We start from the raw sequence: 20,421 nt of genomic DNA, 5'->3' as shown, positions 1-20,421 counted from the left end.
ACGAAGTCTCTCGCCTCCTCCTATCCCCATGCAGCGAAGTTCTCGGTAGTGGATAGGACACCGACACTCCATGGTGGGTGTCAATGGTATGGGTACTGTGACAAGCTATTAAAACGAAGTAATGGTTGCTGTGTAACAACCGAACTAAGTCAACAGCGTAATTCGTAACTGACTCGGGCGCTCTGACAGCTGCCGACTGACTGCGTTCGGTAGGAGGCAAAGTTGTCAAAGCATCCGAGTAAGTCACGTGACCTTCGCCTTTAAAGGGTTATGCCGAGAGACCAAACAAATGATGTATTTGTTTGTCACCAATGCCGGACAGCGAGGTGATGATTCTCTTAAGGCATGTACCCAACAGGCGAAAGTCAATTGCCTTCTAGAGACCGAGGTCCCTGAAGGTAAACATCTCATGTTTGTTGAATCTCAGCTAAGAGAAACAACACTATGTACCGTTGAAGACGAAGGTAGATATTGAATGCAACCTACGTCTTCACATATGAATCGAGAGAAGGATCTCAAGATTCATAACCTGTGCTTACAAATGACTGAAAACGCTAACCGCTATTTCATTGCTGTCCGGTGAGAAGTCGTAGTTTTGTTGCAATGAAAGCGGGGCGTTCTTCGGTAATGAAAACACAGGTGAAAGCCGCCTGAAGAACTGCTTCTCATGGGCTGAACATTTGGAGGTAGAGCTGTCAGGCGATGTCTTCTGACACATCTTGTAATTCGGGTTGAACAATGAACAATTGTACACCTACGAATACGAGATATTTTGAAGACAAACTCAGATGTCTGCAAAATCATTCGCATTATCGCAGTGCGATGCAGCGGGAGACTTGTACAGACTTCTGTTACCGTGCGGTAACAGAAAGATGAAAGAGTCCAAGAGATATCTCTGTTGAAAATTCTCGCAATGTCGAAAGCGATGGAATCTAGCGTCACCGCAGTAGATGGTCCTTCATTATTGCGAGAATCCCCGTTAATCAGAGACCTAAGTCCATGATTGTTAGCAGAGATACGGTTCGGTAGTCAATCAAGCAGGGGAGAGAGAGACATACATGACCGTGAATCTCGGAGGCCCAGCTGATACTGAGCTGCTATCAGGCAGTTCAATACGCAGTGGTTTGAGCCTGCTGACGTCGTCATCCTGAGTTGCCAGGTAATCCATTATTCCACGAAGGAATGCGTTCGGCTAGAACTACCGAGCATAAAAGATATGCTCGGGCAATTATATTTAGGCGAAACGAATTTCGGTAAATATAAAAGTTGAAATGGTGTTGTCGCTGACCAAAACCATAAGTATATAAAAAAATTGAAACTGAAAACTCCTGGGAGGTTGCAGGCAACCCCGAGTTGCAGTTCATTAGAATACTTCTCGTCTAAGTCGCAATCCGTAGAATAACTAGGATATGCGCCTACCCCTCGGACAATTCAACTGCTTAGCAGAATCATGTCGCGAGGTTAATATACGTAGTATATTTGTAGGATTCTGAACAACGATCTTCCATCCTAAATTCTTTCCTTCAAGAAAAAAACCAAAATAAGGATTGGAGATCGACCACCTTCGTTCTCTATCAAAGAGAGTGAAGGAGAAGTCTTCCTCGAAGGAAAGCTTCAATGGTGAACAGAATACTAAGACGATAGTTCAAGCCAAACTGGATATTCCCGTCCGATCTCCTCTATTCCAGGTTGGTCGCCTACTGTGATAGTTTCTTTCAGCAGCAGTCTTCTTTACAATGCTAGAAATTCCAGGAATTCGAGCATGCGGGGGGCCGAGGTTCCCGATTATCGTGTAACATATCGGGGATTCTCGTCTCGCTCACTTTGGACCGTGGTCTCGCGTAAGTGTTTGAAGATCGTAAAAAACTCGAACACTCTGAATGCGCTAGAAATTCCGTAGAATTCTAAGCAGTCTGCGAAACCCCACCGAATTCGTCAAACGATATCGGCTGGTGGTCCTCTCGATTCCCGTAGAAATCGAGAATGGAGCAGGATTCCTCCTCAACGACCGGGGCTTACGTCAGGTAGACCCGAAGGTCCCTCCGGTAGCGCAGTCCCGAACGTGGGATCCTACAAAGAATCTCTGTAGGATCCTTCCCCTTTCCCTCGTAGCCGTAAGGAGGGAGGGAATGGGGAAGGAATTGGATACTCGCTCGCCTATTCCCAGTGGAACTAGCAGTTGGAGAAGAGTAGGAGCAGCCATCGCCTTGCGGCGATGGCCTCTCAGAGTCTGGGAAAACGTATCGTCAGGAGAAAACGTTTTCCCCGCGGAGGGTTACGAACTCTCACTGTAGGTAAGGGTCTGCCGCCACTGTGAACGTCGTTCTGGGTGGGGCTGATCGACACCTGACAGAGAGAGCCGATACCGTCCTCCGACTCATTCCAGTCCTCGTCGAGGTCGAAACCTCTCAGGAGGACCGAAGGAGTATTTAAATACGGTGTCCGAAGACACGTAGAAAACGCGCTGTCGCAGTAAAGGAGGTGGAAGTAGCTTGATCGACCGGCCAGAAACTGAGAGAGCCTTCTTGTCCGGAGACGAGAGACACTGGTTCGAGACAGAATCGGCAAGCTCCGATCGCGGCAGACCCACCGTCGGTTTGGGTTCCCTCTCGGGCCCCCAAACGACTCGAGCAGAGACGTGGGCTCTGCTGGTGGGAGCGGCAATCCTTCCGCAGGGTCATTATGCTGACGAATCAGCTTAATGACTTCTGCAAATTCCTCTGTATCTCGGGAGTAACCGCGTCTTTTTTTGCGGAGTAGGACCGTTCCAGTCCCTCCAACAAGAACAGATCCCTAGATACTTACTCCTCCTTCAGAAGGAGGAAGAGCGGCAGACCCCTGACGGTCGCCTCCAGCTAATTGCGCGTATGTCCTGGTCGGTCCTAGAACCGTGCTCCCCCCTAGCTCGCTGGCAGGGACCCGCGTGCTTGGAGGGCTGCTGCTGATCGTCAACCCGCGGTGGCGATCGAGCAGCATGCCTAGCCTTGCCGCTCGCCTGAGAACGTCGACGCTGATCTCTAGCGTCAGGCGAGCTGTTGCTGGTTACCGTCTCCGCCCGGTCCCGATGGGAGCGGCGTCAGGTGACCTGCTAGGCTCGCTGTCACGGTGAGACCGGCGAGCGTCCTCTCGGCGCGTCGAGCCACTGGTACCAGCCGTGGCTGGTACCGACGGCCGCGGGGACCCCTTCCTCGCCTCAACCCGTTATGGGAGAGGCAGACCTGACGCTCCCCCCTCGCTCGCTGGCAGGACCAGCGTGCGTGGAGGGCTGCTGCTGATCGTCAACCCGCGGTGACGGTCGAGCAGCAGGCCTAGCCTTACCGCTCGCCTGGGGCGATTGGCTCGGCTGAGAACGTCGAGACCGATCTCTAGCGTCAGGCGAGCTGCCGCTGGTCACCGCCTCCGCCCGGTCCCATCGGGAGCGGCGGACGGGTGACCTGCTAGGCTCTGTATCGCGTCGAGACCGGCCAGCGTCCTCTCGGCGCGTCGAGTCGCTGGTACCAGCCGTGGCTGGTACCGGCGGCCGCGGGGACTCCTTCCTCGCCTCAACCCGTGGCTGATCAGCGACCGTCACGTTAGCCCGAGCAGCCAGTTGATCGCTGCAGAGCGTCCACTGGCCTGGCGAGAGTCGTGTGCACGAAACCCTTCTCCGCCGAGTCTTCTGCTCCGCGCCGCTGTCTTGACGGCGAGCGAGCTCGGGCGTCAAAACTTTGGCTGGGACGGTCTTCTTGGAAGAGCGTCCACTCGGTGCTTCTCGCGAACGAGGAAGCGGCCGAGACGGAACCTGGTTTAGCGGCAGACCCGCTAGCACCAGGTGAGGACGCACCAGCCGAGGCTGGTGCCCTCTGGTCCCCGTCGACTTCTTCTTTGCAGAAGAAGCGACGGGCCCCCGTTCCCGAAGGAACAGGAGGACCAGCAGAAGAGCTCCCCAGCTCGCCTGAGCGAGCCGGGCCCTTAGAAGATCCCGAAGGAGTCTTCTTAGGGGGGAAGGAGGCAACCTTCTTCTTCTTCGGCTGTTTGGCCTTAGAAGTCGAAGGGGAAGGAGAGGCAGCGGACGACGAAGAAGACGACGAAGACGACGACGACACCTTCTTCCTCTCCTCTTTTCTTCGCCAGGCTCCGCAGGACAGACGTCAGGTCTTCCATCCAGGAGGGAGCCGGGGCAGTTGCCGAAGCAACAGGGCCCGACTGCACCTGTCCGGAAAGACCTGAGACTGTGACAGCATCACCAACAGCAGGAACAACAGGAACAGGTCCAGGAACAGCAGGAACATCTGAAAGTGAATGAGCAGCAGGCACCTGATCTGAAAGGGAATGAGCGGGCTGGGACAGCAACAGGTACGGCAGGCACGGCAGGTACCACGGAGAGACCAGGCGTCCTGTCGGCAGCTACCGTCATCCTCGGCACTGGCGGCAGGGTCCAGGGGGGTACTCTTTGGGCAGCGGCAGTCCGGGGTCGGCAATACAAGAACCCAGGTGGCGGTGGCACCGTCTGATTGGCACGGCAGGAATTGGTTCTGGATTGCAGCCGTGGGTGTTACCGACATGACATGTGGTGTGTACACCAGGTGCGGTGACCTCTCCTATGCTGGTGTCGAGATTGTGGTTGTTGTAGTGGTTACCGTATCATGAGTGACCACTGCCGACCCCGCCAACCGCTGAATCAACCCCTGCAGTCCCAGCGACTCCCACACCTGTCCCAGGTCGTCCTCGCTGATGGCAAACCTGCGGAAGCAACAGTCGGGTTAGTTAGAGGGGCTTCCTCGCGACCTGGGGGGAGAGAAACCCACCCAGAGCGACGGAAGACCCCGAGTACAAACTGGACGTCCGTTACCAAAGGAGTCACTGGACTTTCCGATGACTTCTTTGTGTCCTCGTACAGCACCCACTGTCGCCTCTGACGAATGCATACACGTTACACAGGGCTCGTTGCGGAGGCAACGCACCTCTCAGCCCCCGACAACGAGTACAAACCTCGTGAGGATCTACATCTACATCCAAGGTTCCGGCTCCCCCAACGGATGTTAGCACCCTGCGGTAACATAGATAGATTAGTAAGAGGGGTTCCCTCACGCACGGGGGAAGACATGCCCCACCCCGAACGCAAGGAAGACCCCAAATACAAATACAATGAAGAAGCTGAGCGGGGGGCAGGAAGGAAGACGAAGAATCGGCTACCAAGGGAGTCGCGGGAGAGCTTTCCGACGACTTCCTGGCAGACCTTCGCTTCCCCCACCCCCGCACAGCAGTGAAAAGTAATATGAAAATGAAACAGAATACTGCCCTTGCGATTCACTTCATAGAACTTGGAGAAAAGATCAATTCCCGGGTAAGAACGGAAACTTGATCCAATAATATGATGCTATCATAAAATATATATGAAAATGAAACAGAATACAGTAACCTCCCGTTAACACGAGGGTTACGTTCCTGGAGATGTCGTGTTAGCCGAATTCGTGTTAACAGGAAGTATTTCTCCATAAGAAATAATGGAAATAAGGGGGTTAACGTTCCAGGGCAATGGGAAACTTAATCTATTTTGGGATTTTGCCAGAAAAAAAAAACACTATTTATATATTTTTATATACAGGTAGTCGTCTACTTACGAACTATGCAACTTATGACAGACCGACTTTATGACAGCTACAATATAATAATATACAATAATATTTAATTTTATATTTGGCTAAAATACGTCGAGCGCGCGTACGATAGTTTTTCTTTTTCCCGCTACCGTCAGCGCGCTCATCTCCGAGAAATTTATGAAGAGAAGAAAAAACGGACCATTCAAACAAAACTAAGCATGTTTATGTTTAAACCAACATCTCAGTCTACCCGTCCCCACTACCAGTAGTACTACCACGGAATCGGGATGACCCGGACGATCCCCAGCCATCCACCAGCAGACAAATAATTTTTTTTTTTTTTTTTCTTTTTTTTTCAAATTTCAAATGTTTCGTTAATTTTTTATTTTTTCTGTATGTTCATGTTTTTTTCTGTACTGTAAAAATCAATTCTATCTATGCATTACTGTAGTTTGCCTTTAAATTTATAAAGAAAAAATAATTTACATACTGTTAAATAAAACTTTGTGTATTACTACGTACGTACATAGACGTGTTGGCAACAGTACAAACGGTCGCTAGAGAAAACAGCAGACGATGTTTTGTTTTATATTTTCAGAAGTAAAATTTTGTTCGAAAATGGTAAGATTCGTATTTTAGTAATTCATTTTGTATTTCTGTTTTGCAAATAAATCAAATATAATAACAAAATATGCATTTAATTCAAACCTATAAATAAATAAAAGTATGTATATAATACGTGTAGCCGATTGTCAATGCAAATGGCGGATAAGAAAATGTAAACAGACCAGACAGATGGTCTGAATGCCTGCAATAAAAATGTTAAATACAGTAATAAAAGTAAGTATTAATCAAGGAGTTCGAGCATGATAAGATTTCATATGCTAATCGTAATAATAGGTACTATACATGCACATTTTTGGGATGATATAAAATGTATATGTAGGCTAGTAAGTTGTCAATGAAAATGCAACGAACAAATATGTACATGTACACGCATGTGTTTGAATATGGTAAAAAGGATAAAAAGACAGCACAAACATGATTCAATTTACTCAATATGCTGAAAGATAATTTACGACAGCTCTGCCAGAACCTAATGCCGTCGTAAGTAGACGACTACCTGTAGTAAAGTACGCTCTATTATGTTAACCAATGCTAGAATGTATTGGCTCTTGGGCTCACTGCGAGGCTGGCTTCACACTGAGCCAGCAGGCAAGAGAGAGAGAGCGCGGGAAAGGTGGGGTGAGTCAGACTCGCCCCACCTCCCGCGCTCTTGCTCTCAGCGGAAAATTAAAATCGTGTAACATCGAATATTACGTGTTAGCAGAATTTTTCTGTATGATTTTGAACTCGTGTAAGATCGAAATCGTGTTAACAGAACTCGTGTTAACGGGGAGGTTACTGTACTGCACTTGCGATTTCATTTCACATAAAAAATCGTAAGGATCAATTCCCGGGTAAGACGAAATTGATCCAGATTAAATTCATGGCAATCAATAAAGAAAATGAAAAGAATATTGCAATTGCGAATCCACTTTCATTGCATTCTATTATACAAATTAAAACTTCGTGCCGAGCGCAATCACACTCTCGGTAACGAACGCACAGGGCAAAATATAATGAAAAAAGTACTTACATTTTTCAATTACACCCTTTCGCCCAAATACATGACTCGGCGCGAGCGCGCCCGCCCTCGGCACCGAGACATAATTCAAGGGTTCATAATTAAGTAATGAAAATGAAAACAGTGTACTTACAGTTTCATTTTCAAGTCAAACAAACCATTAGTAGAAAACACAATATAAACAAAGCATACGACGATGAAGCGGGCAGAGAGCGATGACGAACACGTCCTTCACACCCGCGGCCGAAAGCAAAGTGATTTGTTTACCTCCCAGTCGCGCGGCGCGCGACTGGTCGACAAGCAGTTAACTACCGTTCTCCCCTTGTTCGAAGCTTACGACCGTTCCAGCTGCCGCTAGCTACTTCCTATTGTTAAAGGACCGATGGTTTGTATTACGTATCGGAACAAACATAGGTTAGCTAGCCTATACGTAGTAGGTAGTACAAGTTGCCTTACTTAAAATCTGTTTCATTCTGTCTCCCCCACCTCCTGATTAAACTACGCATTATCTATGGGCCTAAAACCAACCGATGCATGTTCCAATAAGGACAAAGGCACATCCATACTGTTCCAGTTCCAGGAGTTTTTCGAGGGCCAGTTGGTCGCCATGACGTCTAGGCTAGATAGCTTGTAGGTAGGCTAATGAAAAATTAAAACAACTCACCTCTCGTTCTTTCAGCAACAGCAAACAGTTGATTTTGAAACGTACTCAACATTACCTAATTACTCATCAGAAGTCGAGCACGGTCAACGGTAACGATATTTCCGAATGATAAACTAAGCAGCCAGTCACTAGCCTAGGTTATGACACCCATAGATACACCTATACCGGTGTGAGACGCAGTCACCGTGAGACGGCAGGTGGTGGATCTTTGTCCATTGGCTTGCACAGTGATCGTGTACAGACACAATGTTCTTTACAACGGCGCACCTGGTCTCTAGCAGGCCCCCGTTAGTCTCTACAAAAGTAATGAAACTCATTCATTATACCAAAGTAAATGTTATACATTGCTTTTTATTCTCTATTACATTATCGTCAGCGAGTTCATTGTTCCCAAAAATTAAAATCCCCCTACATCTGGAAACTGTATTAGCAAATTTAGCTTATGTCTTGTCTAAATAAAACCACGGAAACCAAGATTAGGATTAATGCGTACTGGAAACTCAAAAAATAATAGGCAGTGCTTGAAGGACGATTTTCATGAGTTTAAAGAACCTAAAAGAATAAACTCAAATTAATACTATGTGTAAATAAAAATTACTGAATAAAGCTTAGCGCAACTTGCAAGCAGCATTATAAACTGAGCTTAAGTAGCAATGATGAGGTCCATTTAAAAAAATAGTCAGAGTAGAAGTACCAGTTATGGTTTAGAAAATAAAAATAAGCAGGCCAGGGAAAATTAAAAATAATGCGCATATTACTTTTTAACATGATTGTGGGAGCAAATTTCTCAGTCTTTAATGTTATTATTTAATGACAGGTTTCCTTTCTTATTTCATATCAGCCTTGGTTCCCTTTGCTGTGGCAAATTATGAACCGAACTGGGATTCTTTAGACTCTCGCCCTCTTCCCCAGTGGTACGATGACGCTAAAGTGGGGATCTTTCTTCACTGGGGAGTTTTCTCCGTTCCGTCATTTGGCTCCGAATGGTTTTGGGCATACTGGAAAGGTAAGTTTTGACTGTAATAATAGGAAAATTATAATTAGCTTCATGATGATATAGACAGTTTAATGGGATGAATATATTTTCGAATGCCAAAAGAATAACTGGTGTACCTACTACTTGTTCTGTTATTTTTTTTATCAGATTTTACCTGCACACCTTCGTATACCAACAACTTAATTGATATTTTGAAACTAGTCTTATTGTAACTTTGGTCCTGTGGAGCACGAATTGGCATTATGTTTCAAATGAAACTTTTTGTTATGGAAGAAAAGAGAAACCAGAGCTTTCTGAAGTTATCTATTCTTGACCTATTTCGGATGTATAAATGCCTTGAATTCAAGCCTAACTAGTCTACACATCAGTTAAATATAGGCATATTTCCACTCTAGCTACTACTACTACTACTACTCACTTTGTGTGAAAATTTCAATACGTCCAGAAAATATATCTATTTTTTTTCTTTTACGAGTGCATTTTAATCTAGGGAACCTTCAATTTTTTCACATAAAGAAAATGTTATTCATTCCTGGGCAAAGTGTTGCAAAAGAGAGTAGAGCTACTAAAGATCAATCATTTTCTAAACCTACCCCAGTAGCTACAGCGTGTTGTAACATGGTTTGTATCTTTTAAAACTAAAATTCGAAGGCGGATCGTCGGCATACGTGGATTTCATGAAGAAGAACTTCAGGCCTGACTTCACCTACGCTGATTTCGCTTCTCAGTTCACGGCCGAGTTTTACGATCCCAACGAGTGGGCAGAAATCTTCAAAGCTGCTGGGGCCCGCTACTTAGTCCTGACGAGCAAACATCACGAGGGTTTCACCAACTGGCCCTCGAAAAACTCTTGGAACTGGAACAGTATGGATGTCGGACCCAAAAGAGACTTACTTGGTGAGTGAGGCCATGCATTTTGAGTAGTGGTATAATAATTAATGAATTAAATTTAGACCACTTTGTGTGATAGACATGTGTGCATAATCTTTTAATTTTTATTGTCGAAACGAGTTATTAATCGGAGGGCATTTTGTAAATGATTAGATAAATGGCTGTACTAAGCTACTCACAGAGTACATATGAAGTTTATAATTACAATATATATGCCACACGGTGAGTGTAGGCTGCATGCTCGTATGTCTGTAAATGTTTATGAGTACTAGATTTGGACATGGAAATATATAAACATATGCACGCGCACACACACATACACATGCACATATATAGCGGTAACTTCAAGGAACATTTATGTGGAATGAAATAGGTTATTTGTGAAGTGTTTTTGGAGTGTAAAATAATAAAACCCAAAAGAACTGACTAATTCTATCATAAGACAACTGGATATTGTTTTTTTTAGCTCTTAATCATACAAATTTTCATTTCTGTTATAAAGGCGACTTGGCCAATGCAGTAAGGACCAATGCCCCAGACATTCACTTTGGAGTGTATCACTCATTGTTTGAGTGGTATAATCCTCTTTATTTACAAGACAAAAGTCGTGGATTTCAAAGCAACGATTTTATAACGAGAAAAACTTATCCTGAACTCGTTGACCTGGTAAGAACGCCTTCTTATTTTCAAGTTAAGAAATTTGTAACATGGATTTTATCATATAGAACGTTACAGAATACTAACCCTCTCTTTCTCGCATAGTCATTTTTGATCACTCTCTCTTACAAATTTCCTTTTTTATAGGAATTTTTCCTCCTGTGCCAATTGATTGAAATTTAGGGTAAAAAAAAAAACCCGTCATATATGAATGGTATATCTAATTGTGTGTAAAGTAAGACATTTTAGGAAGTTCCAACGAGTCAAGCCAATCCTCAAATTATTTCTTTCAGGTCAACACTTATAAGCCAGAGGTGATTTGGTCCGACGGTGACTGGGAAGCTCATGATTGGTATTGGAATTCAACAGTCTTCTTAGCTTGGCTTTTCAATGATTCTCCCGTCAAAGACACCGTTGTAGTAAACGATCGATGGGGAATAGGGACAACGTGCAAACATGGCTCATACTATTCATGCCAGGACCGTTACAGCCCAGGTTTGGACCTTTCTCTCTGGGCGAAAAATTCTTGGCGTGCAAATGATCAGAAATATAAAGGCAATACCGAACTTGCAGATCTCAGTGGTACTCAAACATTACCATTTAAACCTGTATCAAATGAAATATATATTATCTATTCCAGGCGTTTTGCAATCTCATAAGTGGGAGAATGCTATGACTATTGACAGAGCATCCTGGGGATACAGGCGCAACGCTGCTGCGTTAGATTATCTCACCATACAAGAGCTCTTGAGTCAGCTGGCGTCAACTGTTAGCTGTGGCGGTGGGTGCCATTCTTTCAGACACGAAATTTTAACTTCAAGACTTAAAAAAAACTTTAAGAAAGTCATTTATAAAGTTGTACAGTGAATCCGTTGACTTCTCTGCCAGTCGTCATTCTCACGACTGAACGAAATATTTAGTTTGTTATCATTATATTCATTTTTTCCTTTCAAAAGGAAATTTGTTGGTCAACGTTGGACCAACACATGACGGCCGCATTCCTCCTCTGATGGAAGAGCGTCTGCGTCAGTTGGGTTCTTGGCTGGACATCAACGGGGCTGGGATCTATGAATCCAGGCCCTGGAAAGTCCAGAATGACACTGGCACTCACGGCGTTTGGTATGAATATAATTCCAGTTCTCACTTCAGTGTTTTAAGCTTAGGTTGTATGACAAAGAGAACTAGATGCTGCATAATTATCATGTAATTTGATATCTGTCTGTCTTTTCTCATTTTAATGAATAGGTATGTTTAATCTGAATGGGCCAGAATGGCTAATAATGTATATTGTTTATAACAGGTATACTGCCAACAATGACAAGATTTATGCCATTGTTCTCCAGTGGCCTTCAGACAATACTTTACTACTGGGTTCTGCCGTACCAACACAACAGACAACAGTGACCATGCTTGGTTATAATGGTCCATTGCAGGTAAAGTAACCTGTTGTCCTGCATGTTAGGTAGTTCTTCTAGACCACCATTCACTGGGTTCTTTTTTTCTTATGATAATCTAAGGCAGGACCCACAAAGTATGTGGGCAAACCCCTGCAATAGGTACTTCTTTTGCAACCAAGTTTCGTTCTGTGCATCAACGTAAATGTATAATGTTTCAGATATTTTTAAGGAGGGTATATTTATAGTAAACAAACTTGAACTTCTATTATGTTGGTTGTATGAATTAACTTTAGCTCATAGTACTCGGTGCCTGATATAGATGGGTATAATTCATAAAGAGACTCAAGATGTCGAGCATTAGAAACCTTCATTTGTCTACTGGTTTACGAGTTCATGATTTTACGAAACTTTTTTGTTTTGCTATTTTGTAGTCGTTCACTTCTTAATACATAAATAAATTCATTTTGCAACATTTTCACGCAGTTTCTCTCCTCCTACAATCCTTGCAAGTCCAGCTTCATTCATTTTGAAATCATTCCTTAGTTTACTTTTTCTCGTCAAATCAAAGCATTTGCTCCATACTTAATATAAATTTTACTCTAAATAGCAGCTCCTGTTCTAAAAGGCAGAAATTTATTATAATAAATTTGTTTTTGTCTTTATTACAAAATTTGTTTCTATTAAAACATAAAGATTCCATAATAGTTAAATTCACCAACCACTTTTTTTACAATTTTCCCCTGGGACAATTGTAGTAAAAAATCAGGTAAAATCCCCTCTGTGACCCGAACCTCTTCACGCTTTAATTATTTTTATTTGTTTTCTTCTTTTGTTTTTTTCAAAGACCTCTTGTTTATAGGTGAACTGTTCTGTACCTTTCCCCTCAATATGCAAAATTTAGCTTTTATTCGAACACAAACACACAATTCTTCTCTCTCTCTCTCTCTCGCATCTCTCTCTCATCTCTCTCTCTCTCTCTCTCTTTATATATATAATATATATATATATATATATATATATATATAAATATACATATATACATACATACATACATATATATATATATATATATATGTGTGTGTGTGTGTGTGTGTGTGTGTGTGTGTGTGTGTGTGCGCTTGTGAATGTGAGTCGCCTTTTTTTTACCAATCGAGTAAAACGCACGTGTATATCGATTGAATTAACCAATTTCTTTCCTTCTATCATCTTTCAGTTCGCTCCACAGAGTCCTGGGATGAAAGTCACCTTCCCTGACATGTCAAAGGTCAGCAGCCAATGGGCGTGGGTGCTGGAATTAACAGGAGTTAATCCTGCATAACAATATTATTCGTTTGTTCCACTCACCTGAGGATTGAAATCATGGAGTTATGCTTGAGAACAACCAAAGCAAGCAGTTGTTGATGTTTACGTCGTACTTGATTTTTCACCAGTAAATTTGGATTAATTGTATCAGGTGATTCTCTTAGGAACTGTAATAAATTTAATGTTAAAACTCTGATCCAAAATTACTTAATCGTTTCATTTATGTCCTTTTTTCCAAAATGTTATAACGGCGTGTCCCATGAATGGTTGTGAGCACTTTTGGTAGCTATAGGAAGTATAGTACAAGTAAGATTTAGCAGCAACTCTTAAGGCTGACAGTATTTCTACAGTATTATCAAATAAACATTACTAAACCTAATCAAAGAATTGATTTTGTATTCCATTTTGTTATTATCTCATTCCGAGAAAATTTGGGGGACTTTTTTTTTCTCGCAGTTTTTTTATTTTTATTTTTGTTTGTTTTGTTTTGTTTATTATTTTTTGAGGAGGAGTCTAATGAAACAGGCAACCTAAACTAGCTAAAGAATAAGGCCTGAGTCAAGAAAGACGAAAGATTTCAGGAATAAGGAAAATCGAAAGCATTGAGGAGCTGCAATGTTTGTCGGTGACCGAATGACCTAGCAACTTAAGGCCTTTTCAAGATCCATTGCAGTTCACCAACATTTTGAGCATTAAACCTATACATGGTATATGATATTCACTTTATTACGTTTACCTTGAATGACGTAATCTGTAATGATGGCGGGAATCCACTTTGCGATGCTCGTTCTTTTGGGCCATTTTTTAATTCCACTTGCTAATCAGCACAGCTATATGGCATTTCTAGAACACACACACACAACTAGTCTTTTAAAATTCAATTCACAATTAGATAAAAAAAATCCACTTAAGAATATACCTCTGATCTACACTAAACCAGTAAGCATGCTCAGACCAACGTAGGCCGTAGGGTAAACACCAAAGTTGTTCTACTTCATCACCCAGTGACGTCAAATCCGCTATGCTACTTGGAGTACTACTACATAGAAAAGACTTTGGTCTTCATAAATCTGCCCGAGAGGAGTAACGAATCCAACAGCTAAATGGAGCAGTGTTCAGCTAAGAAAACACTTGCTAAGGCCTGCAAAGAAAGCGGAGGCGGTCACTGATAGACGAATTACGTGAGATTTGGTCCTGGAGAGGAAGAACGAAGAATGAATTTCTTCAAATGCCAATTTATATTCAAGGCACTGCGAAACATTAGTTAATGAAATGAAGAAATCAACTTACGATAACGAAACAAGACAGCACAAGAAGGTGTATTAATGCCAAATGAACACGATGAACAAAAATGTATCCTTTCTATTGTTTATTATGTCTCGGTTAACTACATTGTACGTAAATGAAAATATCAATTCCTATTGCGATATAATTATGCATACAGCTGCTGTGATGAAAAGAATTATGTATTCTTAAAAAAGATGAATGATAGTCACATCTATTTGATGAACTGGTTTTCATCACTCCAGGAAATGGAATTTCTGGGCACAGCGCCACTGGGCTTCACAGCCATACAGACTGTGTGAATCACGAGAATAGAAAGTATAAATAAACACAAAATAAGATGGCTACAATTTTTATCTTACCATTTTAACGCGGGTGTTCATTTTGCGTTTAGTCGTCCTTTACGTTACTAGTGTCCCCCGACAATAAGAAGGAAGTACGTAATATTAAACGCACTTTTCATTTAAAGGCACGAGCAAAGTGTAACCACGAAACGGCAAATTTCAGAAACTTCGGTAACCAGCATCTGAAGAGTAAACGATCCCATGGAATGAAAGACGCTGCCTTTCTCCGAGTATTAGGTCATCCCTTTTAAATGACCATGAAGTTCATGGGTCCTTATTGTTATTGAATAAGCTGGCTATATGCCAACACGGGCTCTTGCTCCTAAAAGACCCGTAAATCACCTCCGTGGCGCCGCTGGAATAATGTCAGTCATGATCAATACCCAGGCCCACTGGCTCCTAACTTCGCCCATTTCTGGAAACTTTATGACCATCCCACTTTTCGTAGACTTGAACTGAAAAGAAAAGAAGGAATAATTACGGAAGAGTGAACGTAAAAGAATGACCATGAGCTATTATATGTATATAATAAGTATGTGCAGTTACACTTAGCAGGCTATAGTGTTTACAAAAGAATAACAAAAAAAATTTTAACTGCTAAAACGAATAGAACAAAGAATATCAGGCTCACTGATTTAAAGTATATTAAATCTTCAAGTTAACATAGCACAAGAAAACTTCATTGAGTAACGCGAGTCTTGTCGTCAAGAAATATCTGCCATTCAGATGTAGTACATACCTTGAGTTCCTCTTCCAAAAAATCTCCATAACCAAACATGAAAATCTTGGTCTGTTCCGTAGGTTCGACTGACGCCAACAACAGACTACTTTTCTTTGGCCAGTTGAGAACAATGGCATAAGTCACATCCTCTTTGGCAGTGTACCTGAAGAGAAACAAAATCAGAATAATTAATATTTTATTCAGGCCTTTTTTTTTGTTATATGAGTTTAAAGTATGTGCAGGGTTATGTCCACTTTTGCATGTGATGGATGAGCATTGCAATGCGTTTACAACTCCAATCACGAAGTATAAAGAACGTTCTGTATCTGGAATTTTTGCACGGATTACAGTAGGCTGATGAGGTTTTTTGACATTAAAACCTTTTTTATTTACTTGTATTTGTTTTCGTGGTATTAGTTTGACTGTCTTGCTAGATGGAATACAATTTCTATCTGTGTAGATTGTACAGGTTACACATATTTTCATAGATGAAGAGATAGATAAGTAAATATACAACAATATTTTGCATATGCATGTATGGATGTAGCTATGTATGTATTAGTGTATGTGTGCGATTTCAAGAAAGTGGAAGTTCATTAGAGAAAGCCAGTCGTAAAAAATCAGTTCAAATGCATCAAAAAATGATCAACTCAGCCTTTACTCTTATCTATAGAAAGACTTACCAAACTCCTGGAGTTACGGAGTCATTTTGATGTACCCAAGGTCGAGATCCATAAATGGCCCCCCCGTTTATACCAAGCCAAGTGCCGAGTTGTCTCAACCTCTCCTCCATGATGGGAGGAAGACGCCCGTCGTGGGTTGGTCCAATGTTTATCAAGATATTTCCTGAAATGTAAATTAGCAGAAATACATCGTTGTGTGGATCGAAACATAGCATTTTGGACTTAACTTCTGAGCCTGTAATCAAAAAGATTTTGCTGGGAACCTTAATCGTCTTGGCATGACCTTTGCATACATGTTGCAATGGGAAGTACTGCAATATTGTTTTTTTAGGACTAAAGATATATAATATATTGATAAATATCTATATATATATATATATATATATATATAAGAGTGGAATTCAAAGAAATTAGTACAATGTTTCTTGGCAGTGAGGAGAAAATTAAAGATTCCACTTGTTCTTTAAATTGCAACAAAGAAGGATGCTAAGGGGAACTTTACAAAAGAAAAAACAAACTCGTAAATTATGCGTTGACTTAAGGTATCAACTCCCCTTTTAGGAAGAAACACTTCCTCTCACAGCAAGAGAATAAAGGACAGCTAAAGAGTGGGGCAACTGTAGTTTCTCCTGGGACAAAATTGGAATTTTGTACTACCAGCTCAATGCGTCCTAGACTGCACCTTTTCTTCTAAGTGAGACATCTTAGCCTTTGAATTAGTACCCAAGAAGCAAGAGAACTGCGCATACCAAAGAAGGCTTCCAGGTTATTCAACTTTCCCTGATGTGACTTGAGGTTAACTCTAATGCAAAACAACCTTATTCCGTCCTTTACGCGAAGCTTTGCAACCGGATACAGATTATTGTCAGGTTTTCTATAAGTTATATGATAAAAATGAAAGGTGAGTCTTCTTTTTCTTACCACTCATATCTGATAAAACGCAGTTATTCTCGCCTAACAGATGTGTGGGTAATTTAATTAGTAGGTTTTGCATTTGAATGAATACATTAAAAGACTGAAAAATACACCGCTATTTTCCATTCCTTAACTGATAGAACAGATCGAGGAAAGTCGAGTGTTATGGACTTTAATCGTTCGTTTTTAAATCTAATAACGCTTAGCTAGGATTTGCTTGAAAATTCAACATTCCACTGTTGCTCTTTCAGACACCATGAAGACTGTATATGAATACCTTCAAAATATAAGTTAACGAAGACTGTAGATCAGTTTCCAAAATAATACCAGTGTAGCAAAACTTCAGCCTCCATAATAAATGCTACGGAATCATACAACTGCTATATTCAACAATCTTACTAGAACCATTCAACACACGGGAGGATAAGTAACTATCCTGGATATCTGGAGAATTTTAACATAAGTTTGCAATGTCTTACCTCCACAACTGACCGTCTCAGCTAATTGGGTGATGAGCTCGTGAATGGTCAGGTAGTCTGCCAGAACAGCGTTGCGTCTGTAACCCCAAGATTTCTTGTCGAGCGTCATGCAGTTCTCCCATTTATGGGGCTGCACTGTACCTGAAGAGGTTAAATACTAAAGTCATTAAGTGGTGTTAGTGTTATCAGGAGTTACATATAGGTGTAAATGAAAACGTGGCTCTTAAATCTAATTTTTATATTAATGATAATAATGGAGAAACAAATCCTCAGTTATGTATGGGTAAAAATATACGCATTTTAAAAGATAAACCCTAAGGAGAGAATCGTACAGATTCCTGAAAGCTCTCTGTTTAGACATATTTTTATAAATATAAACATATTTGTACCCATACATAGATGTCGGCTTGTTTCTCCATTTCAAAGCTCATGCTACTATGAGCATTTTTTTTTTTTTTTTTTTTTTTGCTGTATTCCACAGTAGAATATTGTGGGGGTTTTCAAGGGGATTTCTGCATGGAATTCATCACAATGAAACACAGCAGTCCGGGAATTTGATAGCTAATCATAGATTTGATATCTTAAAAAGAATGAAAACAGATATCTGTTCACCTGGGTTATATCTGTCGGCACAGGTGTAAAATGAACCGTGTTTGCAAGGTGTTCCGATGCCCCACCGGTCGTTGACGACCACCGTGTCTTTCACGGGCGAGTTGTTGAAAAGCCAGGCCAGAAAAACCGTGGCATTCCAGTACCAGTCATGGGCCTCTGCTTCGCCGTCAGACCAGATGATTTCTGGCTCGTAGTTTCTTACCTAAAAGAATTCGTTTGCAGTCATGTGGAAATACGAAAATAGACTTCCGTACAATTGTAATAATGTGCTTGTGAAGATGCTGAACAACATCCAGATTTTGTTATTTTACACTTTAGATTAAATTGAAACATTACTTTATCAGTCTCATTTCACGGAATCCAGTAGACAATACAATATTGAATTCAATACGTGACAAGTTCTTTATATTTTTTAGATTTGCGAAAATTCATGGCCTGATCATAAGCGTTATACGTCAACAGAGCCTTCACTTTGGCATATACTATTTGAGATTCACAGTAAGGGAATGCTTTAATTAATGAGTGTGTTATCAGATGCTTCTGTATCTAATCCTGAATTGATAAATTCAGTCTTAAAGACCCCCCACAAATAATAATACAAACACACCTAGAAACATTCTGCCAGAATTTTTTTAGGTATAACGAGAAATTAGTATTATCTTTATATTCACATGATCCTCGTTAACATTCTAAATCACAATGTAAACAACAACAAAACATCCATCTGCTTTAACTTACTATGTCGTAGAGTTCTGGTAGCGTTTTGGTGGCAACAAAATCGTTCGTGTGAAAGTAATTGGCTTTGTCTTGCAGGTATAGAGGATTAAACCATTCAAACAAGGAGTGATATAAGCCGAAGTGAATGTGCGGTGCCTTCGACTCGAGCGCTGGCCAAGTCACCTGAAACGCATTAATAAAAGAAAAAGTAAACCGAAGACTATTTGTAAGTGTTTACATAATAAAAATATGGAATGTTACTCCATATATATAAAAGACTAAAACTAAAGAGGTCAACCAGACTGCTTGCAGGAATGTGATCAGACCAGAGACGGTAAAGATGACGTATACAACAAAGTAGGCTAAGATAACATGCCGTCACCTGTAGTCATTCAATTGTTTATAAAACTTTAGTCCAGCTTCCTGCTTGAGACAAACACCGTGACCTATAGCTCAAGCGGCCTACGTGATTAGTAACTATGTCATCTGATTGTATGTTCGTATGTAACTATGTCATCTGATTGTATGTTCATATGTTCGAGCTACTGTCTGCTTCCTTTATGACTGGTAACGGAGATGGTAGTGAACAGAATAGAGTTAGCTATCGTCATTAGAAGACCTGTACCTCTTTACCTAAGCTTTATCATGTAGAGAGAATAGAATTAGCCATCATCATTGGCAGAAGCGATCAAGCTATCGTCATTAGAAGACATGTACAATCATACCTGATCTTCACCATGTAACTTCAGAAGAATATATGTATTTTTATACTTCGTGTTTTCGACTAGAACCTCACCTCATCACCGAATCATCATGAGTTTAACACATCGTCGTCATAACCAAAGAAGATAATACCGACTTCGTAAGTGATCTACAAACCCCAAGACACTCCAATGAATATGGAAGTGCAATACCAACCGACTTAGCGTAAGATTATCGCAAGTCTAACATTACCTCATCGGGCGCCTTATTATACGAGGCAACAGCCCTAAAATATTGAGATAAATAAGGTTATTTAGAATAGACAGAGTTATGTTTAAAAATGAGATCTCGAGAACTGAAGGCAAGGACAGGCCTGCAATTTTGGACTGAACTATGAAAAATAGTTGAAAAATAGTGATCAGAAGGACTTCAGTAGACTGTAATGAATAACAAAATTATGATTAACACATGTACTTCACAGTTTTTATCGGATAGGGGTATGGCTACGAAGGAGCCAGGTGGTCTGAAAGGGTAATAAGGAAAAAGAAACCTGCTTAGAAAATAGCAAGAGCTAATGGTCATAAAAGGGACTCCCTGATAAGGATTAAGTGTTGCGCAATAGAAAGGACACTCAAATCGAAAAAGGACGAAGTTAACATATATAGACGCCTGAAGAGGTGGGGACGGGGCAGGGCAAGAAAACAGTCTTTTGCCTTTATAGTACAATTTTGTTTTATTTTTGGTGTTGCACGGCGTGAAAGGAATATGGAAGAGCATCTAAAGGTATAAAAATTATTAACAATGCAATAAGAAAATCACAAAGCAATATCTTAATCTAAAAGGAATG

At 41.4% G+C, this 20,421-nt stretch overlaps 2 protein-coding genes across 2 annotated transcripts in view; one reads left to right on the top strand and one right to left on the bottom strand.

Moving 5' to 3' along the window:
* Nucleotides 1-13,323, top strand: part of LOC135221044 (alpha-L-fucosidase-like) — a 68,436-nt gene extending 55,113 nt beyond the window's left edge. The window contains exons 2-9 of the mRNA XM_064258777.1: nucleotides 8,715-8,879; nucleotides 9,522-9,767; nucleotides 10,264-10,427; nucleotides 10,712-10,913; nucleotides 11,059-11,199; nucleotides 11,375-11,537; nucleotides 11,719-11,851; nucleotides 13,029-13,323. Of these exons, the coding sequence (XP_064114847.1) occupies nucleotides 8,715-8,879; nucleotides 9,522-9,767; nucleotides 10,264-10,427; nucleotides 10,712-10,913; nucleotides 11,059-11,199; nucleotides 11,375-11,537; nucleotides 11,719-11,851; nucleotides 13,029-13,133 (1,319 nt within the window). The 3' untranslated portion in view covers nucleotides 13,134-13,323. The remainder of the gene's footprint in view (nucleotides 1-8,714; nucleotides 8,880-9,521; nucleotides 9,768-10,263; nucleotides 10,428-10,711; nucleotides 10,914-11,058; nucleotides 11,200-11,374; nucleotides 11,538-11,718; nucleotides 11,852-13,028) is intronic.
* A 1,148-nt stretch (nucleotides 13,324-14,471) lies between these two features.
* The window catches only part of LOC135221043 (plasma alpha-L-fucosidase-like), a 13,202-nt gene continuing 7,252 nt past the window's right edge, over nucleotides 14,472-20,421 (bottom strand). The window contains exons 4-9 of the mRNA XM_064258776.1: nucleotides 18,894-19,055; nucleotides 18,156-18,357; nucleotides 17,544-17,684; nucleotides 16,150-16,312; nucleotides 15,485-15,629; nucleotides 14,472-15,200 (exon numbers count right to left, since the gene is read on the bottom strand). Coding sequence (XP_064114846.1) covers nucleotides 15,084-15,200; nucleotides 15,485-15,629; nucleotides 16,150-16,312; nucleotides 17,544-17,684; nucleotides 18,156-18,357; nucleotides 18,894-19,055 — 930 coding nt within the window. The 3' untranslated portion in view covers nucleotides 14,472-15,083. The remainder of the gene's footprint in view (nucleotides 15,201-15,484; nucleotides 15,630-16,149; nucleotides 16,313-17,543; nucleotides 17,685-18,155; nucleotides 18,358-18,893; nucleotides 19,056-20,421) is intronic.

This window comes from Macrobrachium nipponense, chromosome 2, assembly GCF_015104395.2.
Source record: "Macrobrachium nipponense isolate FS-2020 chromosome 2, ASM1510439v2, whole genome shotgun sequence".
NCBI classification, from domain to species: domain Eukaryota; kingdom Metazoa; phylum Arthropoda; class Malacostraca; order Decapoda; family Palaemonidae; genus Macrobrachium; species Macrobrachium nipponense.
This window is presented reverse-complemented; position numbering and strand designations above follow the sequence as displayed.